This window comes from Lolium rigidum, chromosome 4 (assembly GCF_022539505.1).
Source record: "Lolium rigidum isolate FL_2022 chromosome 4, APGP_CSIRO_Lrig_0.1, whole genome shotgun sequence".
NCBI classification, from domain to species: Eukaryota; Viridiplantae; Streptophyta; class Magnoliopsida; order Poales; family Poaceae; genus Lolium; species Lolium rigidum.
In genome coordinates this window covers 207566124-207573213 of record NC_061511.1, presented here as the reverse complement: position 1 = coordinate 207573213, position 7090 = coordinate 207566124, and the positions used below count along the sequence as shown (strand labels likewise).

The window sequence follows — 7090 nt, the reverse complement described above, 5'->3', positions numbered from 1 at the left end:
GCTAGCATTATCACATCTCTACAATCTCTCATCACTCTCTCATGGCTTCCACCGTACCCACTCTAAACTACCAGCAGGTGGAGGAGCTTTGCGCCTCGAACTACCCTTGTCCACCGGGCTACCGTGTCCCCGCCGGCTGGAGCCTAAGCGTCGGAGGCGTGCCGGTCCCTCCCGTCCCTTAGGGTATTGCGCGCCGAGCGGCCATCACAAACCACTACTACCTCGACCTCACGCCGGAGCAGCGGATGAATCCCCGCTGGCATCCCGACAACCAACAAACTTGGGACGCCTTCTTCATCAATCGGCGTGAGAGGGCGCTCGCCAGGTATGAGGAGGACGGTCTGCCTCCTGGAAACTTCCACGAGGCCGGCCGTCGGCTATGGTGGGGTGGCCGGACTCTACAGAGCGTCACGGACTACATCACGGTCGGCGATATCCCCCGCCTGCGGTAACCTCAGTACCAGTCGAGGTTCGAGCCACGAGCGCCGCCCAACGACAGCGACGGCAGCGACGACGACGGTGGCAACTTAGAAGGTGACAACTACCAGTACAATGGCGGCGACTACGAAGACTACGAGTATGCATATTATAAGCCTAGGCAGGAGTATAACTAAATCAATCCAACATTTCTTGGAAATTCGACTAAATGTTACACATTTTTGTAGAACAATAAATTATTACACATCATTTCTTCCCGTATGTCCCTTGCTTACGATTGTGCCGTAACCATGGAGCATCCTCATCATTTAACCTAATGCTTGGGTCAGTGTTCACTTTTAAGGGTGGAATTTCCCCAAACATATATTATAATCTTCTGACATGTCTGTCTTGTCCTCCACTCCCACGATGTTTCTTTTCCCTGAAAGAACTATGTGGCGCTTTGGATCATCGCATGATGTACTCATTTTCTTATCTTTCCTTTTCCTCGGTTTGCTACTCATGTCCTTCACATAGAAAACCTTAGCAACATCTTTGGCTAGGACGAATGGTTCGTCAAGGTAACCAAGATTGTTGAAATCCACCATTGTCATTCTGTATTGCTCGTCCACATTTACCCCACCTCATGTTAGCTTGAACCATTTGCACCGGAAGAAAGAGACCTTGAAGGAGGGTCCATAGTCCAGTTCCCATATCTCCTCTATGTAACCATAATATGTGACCTTTTGCCCATTCTCGGTTGCTGCATCAAAACGGACACCACTGTTTTGGTTGGTGCTCTTTTTATCTTGGGCGATCGTGTAAAATGTATTCCCATTTATCTCGTACCCTTGGAAAGTCGTTGTAGTCGAAGATGGTGTCTTGGCCAACATGTACAGCTGATCTCCAACATCATTGTCATTCATTAAATGTTTTCGCAACCAACCGCCGAAAGTCTCCATGTGGGCCTTTCTAATCCAGGATTCAGGCTTCCCCGGGTTGTCCGAGCGTAAAATATTCTTGTGTTCCTCGAAGTACCGGAGCCACCAAGCTGGAATTTTGCAGAACTGTGTGGTGTGCTTCAGTCATAGAATGGCCGTCCATACATATCATTGATTTCCTTCCGATCGTGCCTTTTCCACTTAGTCTTCCCTCGTGCCGCGATTGAGGAAGACCAATCGGCTTAAGGTCAGGAACATAGTCAACACAAAACTCAATTACCTCCTCATTTCCATAGCCCTTGGCGATGCTTCCTTCCGGCCTAGCACGGTTACTGAACATATTTCTTTAATACTCCCGTGAACCTCTCAAAGGGGAACATATTGTGTAGAAATACAGGACCGAGAATGGAAATCTCTTCGACTAGGTGAACCTGGAGGTGCATCATAATATTGAAGAAGGATGGTGGGAACACCAACTCAAAACTGACAAGACATTGGACCACATCGTTCCGTAACCATGGTAGATCTTCTGGATTGATTACCTTCTGAGATATTGCATTGAGGAATGCACATAGCTTCACAATGGCTACTCGAACATTTTTCGGTAGGAGCCCCCTCAAAGCAATCGGAATCAATTGCGTCATAATCACGTTGCAGTCGTGAGACTTCAGGTTTTGGAACTTTTTGTCCGCCATATTTATTATTCCCTTTATATTCGACGAGAAGCCAGACGGGACCTTCATACTGCTCAGGCATTCAAAAAAGATGACCTTCTCTTCTTTGGTAAGAGCGTAGCTGGCACGACCTTGAAACCATTCCGGATGCCGGTCATCTGGGTCTTTCAAACGTTGCTGGTCCTGTCGTGCTTCCTTTGTATCATTTATCTTCCCATACACGCCCAAGAAGCTTAGAAGGTTCACGCAAATACTCTTCGTAACATGCATCACGTCAATTGCAGAGCGGACATCTAGGACTTTCCAATATTCTAGCTCCCAAAATATAGATTTTTTCTTGCACATGGGTGCGTGCCCGTCAAATCCCTGCGGAACTGATTGTCCGCCAGGACCCTTTCCAAAGATGACTTTCAAATCCTTGACCATATCAAATATCTCAGCACCAGTACGTTCCGCAGGCTTCGGCCGGTGATCTGCCTTGCCGTTGTAATGCTTGCCTTTCTTTCTTACGTTATGATTTCGGGGAAGAAATCGACGATGCCGCAGGTACACGTTCTTCTTACAATTACCCAAATATATACTTCCAGTCTCATGTAAGCAGTGTGTGCATGCATTGTATCCCTTATTTGACTGTCCCGGAAGGTTACTAAGAGCAGGCCAATCATTGATGTTTACGAAAAGCAACGCTCGTACAATTACCCAAATATATACTTCCAGTCTCATGTAAGCAGTGTGTGCATGCATTGTATCCCTTATTTGACTGTCCCGGAAGGTTACTAAGAGCAGGCCAATCATTGATGTTTACGAAAAGCAACGCTCGTAGGTCAAATTCCTCTTCTTTGTGCTCATCCCACACACGTACACCAGGTCTTCCCCACAACTGTAAAAGTTCATCAACTACTGGCCTTAGGTACACATCGATATCGTTGGCGGGTTGCTTCGGACCTTGGATGAGCACTGGCATCATAATGAACTTCCGCTTCATGCACAACCAAGGAGGAAGGTTGTAGATGCATAGAGTCACAGGCCATGTGCTATGGCTGGAGCTCTGCTCGCCAAAAGGATTCATGCCATCTGTACTTAGACCAAATCTTACGTTCCTTGCGTCAGCTGCAAAATCTTTGAACTCTCTGTCGATCTTTCTCCATTGTGTTCCATCAGCGGGGTGTCTCAACTCCCCGTCCGACTTACGGTCCTCTTTGTGCCATCGCAACAACTTGGCATGCTCTTTGTTCCTGAACAGACGTTTCAACCGTGGTATTATAGGAGCATACCACATCACCTTGGCAGGAACCCTCTTCCTGGGTTTCTGTCTCTCAACAACATCGTCACCAGGGTTATCGCCTCTGATCTTATAACGCAATGCAGTGCATACCGGGCATTCATTCAAATTCTCGTATTCACCGCGGTAGAGGATGCAGTCGTTAATTCATGCATGTATCTTCTGAACCTCTAAACCTAGAGGGAAGACAACCTTCTTTGCTTCGTACGTACTGGCGGGCAACTCGTTATTCTTTGGAAACATATTCTTCAACATTTTCAGCAAATTTTCAAATCCTGAGTCAGCTACACCTTCCTGTGCCTTCCATTTCAGCAAATTCAGTGTGCAGCCCAGCTTTTTCAGACCATTATCGCATCCTGGGTACATCGACTTTTTGTGATCCTCTAACATGCGATCCAAATTAATTCTCCCTCTTCTTGTCAGTTTCGCAAAGTCTCCGTGCATCAGCAATGGTCCGACCATGATCATCAGCGGGCTCATCACATGCCTCTTCTTCACCTTCCCCTTCATCTTCCCCACCTTCAGCATCCTCCATGAAAGTATCACCGAAATGATCAGGATAGTTGTCATCGATATCATCTCCTTCTTCATCTTCTTCCATTCTAACCCCTCTTTCTTCATGCTTGGTCCAACAATTATAGCTTGGCATGAAACCGTGCCGAACCAGGTGCACGTGAACGTCTCTTGAGGAAGAGAAAGCCTTCTGATTCTTACAGGCAGCACATGGACAGATAACAACCCCCCCCCCCCCCCGCTTGTTCGCATTAGCCACTACGAGGAAATCTTTCAAACCCGTAATGAACTCGCCGAAGATCGAGTCGGTTACCGTACATCCATTGCCGATTTATCTGCATTATTATTATATAAAGTATATAATTAACCATCATGCATTTGTTAAACTAACTAGCTAGAAATAATAGAAATTAAACAATGAACTACACACATGCATATTTTATCAATGACACATGAAAGGTTCAAGTTGCTAACCGCGATCGAGGAGGAAAAATAAATAAGAGAGCTCAACTGTGGCTCGGACACTTCATATCATGTTTGTTTCATGCTCTCGAGCATTTCATCGAACACCTTGTGTGCATAAGAGGATCCAAAGGCAAATCCACCACCCCCTTGTGAATGGAAGTGGCACCAAATAGCTAAGTGTAGTGTGCTAAACTGCATTTATAGGGATGGACCTTTAGTGGCCTTCGGGCCAGGCCTGAGGACATTTAGTCGCGGTTGGCCTGGCCAACCGGGACTAAAGCCCCTCCCGTCTACCAGCTGTTGATCGAGCCTGCTGGGCCCAGACCTTCAGTCGCGGGTCGCCTCCCGAATCGCGACTAAAGACGACAAAAGACCCCTTTAGTCGCGGTTCGAATATTTTGGGGACTAAATGAGGCGTATGGAAGAATTTTTTTCTACTAGTGTAAATAGCGCTGGATTTCGGCCTGGAAGCCGAACGGCTGGAGATACTCTAACCCTCCAAGAGGCGGACTAATGAAACTAGATTTGGTTAGAGTCTTGTAGAACTTGTACATTGTTCACTAACATTGCCTCCTTGTCACTGTATTATTCTCCCATATTATTTCTTTTTAAAATTTACCAGATTAATTGAAGCGGATTTGGTGCCTGCATCTGACTATGATAAATTCAAAAAAATACTATTTTAAACTTTTAGAAAATCTTGAAAACCACGAATGTATATATTATCTTGATACTTACTCGTGTAAGCTTTCACGGAAAAATACCGTTGTATATAACCCACATAAAATTGAGAAAATGGGAAATTGTATTTCTTTGAAAAATGGGAAATTGTATATAACCCACATAATAATAGTGTCATTCAGATATTTTGTTATTTTCATGTAGGCCACGTACAATCATATTTTTCCGTGAAAATTTACACGAGTAAGTATCAAGATAATATGTAACGCAAAAATTTATTTCAGTTTTTCTGAAACTTTCAAATAGCATTTAAAATTTAATTTTTTTTAGAAAAAGGGTGCGCGTGCACGCTGGATCAACTAGATAAGAAAATAGGTAAAAGTACATATATATAATGTCATTTCTCAGGGTTAATGTAGTAACTAGCTACTGTGAGATGTTTTGGAAGGAGACAGTGCTGTTTGGCGGGCTGTAGAACTGGACGGTGCGGCCATTCAGCGGCTGGGCCGGCCGGTTGTCCTTGTGCGGCAGTGGCGCCGTGAGCAGCTGCAGCTGCTCGGCGCTGATCTCCCTGACCTTACCGAGGATGTTCCAGATCACGTTCTCCGTGCACGGCGGCGTGGTGAGCGACCCCATGTACCGGAAGTAGCTCCCCGTCCGCTTCTGCAGCGATTTGAGCTCCACCATCCCCGCCGCCACATGGTGCTCCGTCTTGAGCTCCCGAAGCTTGTCCTCCAGCTGGTCGTAGAAGGCGTCGTGGTCCCCGATCTTGTAGAGGATGCCGATGACGGCGAGGTGGCCGTCCTCGCTGGCGTGCACCAGGTGGAGCTCCAAGGGAAAGCGCTGGCCATCGATGGTGTGCTCTGACGGCGAGTGCCAGTGGATCATCTTGAACCCGAAAGCCTTCATGGACCCGTCGGGGTTGCAGACTAGGATGGTGCCCGGAGCGACGGAGTGGCCGTCATGGTCTTGGAAGGTCATGCTGATGTCCTTGCCGTTGTTGTTGAGGGTGGCGACGGTGGGGGCGTAGACGCGGGTAAGGTTGTCGAGGCTCGGGTTGGGGACAGCGTTGGCGGTGACAATGTCGATGGGCGACTGCGCCTTGCCCTCGCCGCACTCCTTGTAGGCGGGGCTCAGCTTGCCCCAGTTCTCCGGGCCGTCGAAGCTCATCGTATTGTAGCTGAAACTCGGGCCACCAACATCGCTGTCTGCAACATTGCATTTTCATTCATCCCTTGTTATGGAATTTACGACTCCATTCGATCCATGTTAATTGATTTAACTTAATTTGTCTAGATATCTAGTCAACAAGCATGTATCCATGAGTTGGAGAGATATATAGGTATTTTACTTACGTGAGAGGGCCACGTCGAAACCAGAGGCAAGGACGACAACCAAGATCATCGCCCAGCAGGACAACGGCGAGAACGCCATTCGGTTCATTAGATCGATGTAGAAACTGAGTGGGCTTTGTTTGGACAAACCCTAGCTCCTTTTGTTTAGGGTACGTAGGTGCCAAGGAAATAGAGGTAGCAAAGCATGCGTGAGTGGAAGAGCATGTCGTGGCTAAATCAGTTTTGTGGTCAACCGCAAAAACATTGCTTCTTACTCCTATATTTGGATGGATGTGTTGTGCCTCACAAAATGGACCGACACGGTCAAACGTGTGTCCGCCAGAAATAAGTGACTCATTGGTTATCAAAACGTTGACATTCATATATGCTAATTGGTTATCAAGGAGCCCTGACTCGTGAACTTCTCACGTTCAAGTCCTGCATACAAGGACAAGGATACTGGAACAAAAATTCCAAACGATCCAACATTGGGTCGATATTCATTACCATTGAGATAACAAAAAACAGCAGTCGTTCTGGTAGAAAGAAAGACATAAACAACAAGCAGGAGTGAGATCAACGCCTACTGCTAGCGTTTTAGAGAGAAATTATAGGGGCAAAGTTTTATACAACTGATCAGCCACACCCAAAACCAACCAGCCAAACCAAAAGCCACCAGTTAGATCAAGCACATGCAACACTAGGCCACTACAGGTAGAGTCCACTCTAGAGGGAAAAGGGAACCAGCATCAGCATGCTAATCTACCAAGCATCATTTTCATC

The 7090-nt window shown here is 46.7% G+C and overlaps 1 protein-coding gene across 1 annotated transcript; it reads right to left on the bottom strand.

Moving 5' to 3' along the window:
- Positions 1-5399: 5399 nt before the first annotated feature.
- On the bottom strand, positions 5400-6407 carry LOC124648113 (alpha carbonic anhydrase 7-like). Its single transcript, XM_047187929.1, has 2 exons — positions 6329-6407; positions 5400-6181 (listed from the first exon to the last, which is right to left on the bottom strand). The coding sequence occupies exons 1-2, from the start codon at positions 6405-6407 to the stop codon at positions 5400-5402; spliced, it is 861 nt and encodes a 286-aa protein (XP_047043885.1).
- Positions 6408-7090: the final 683 nt, after the last annotated feature.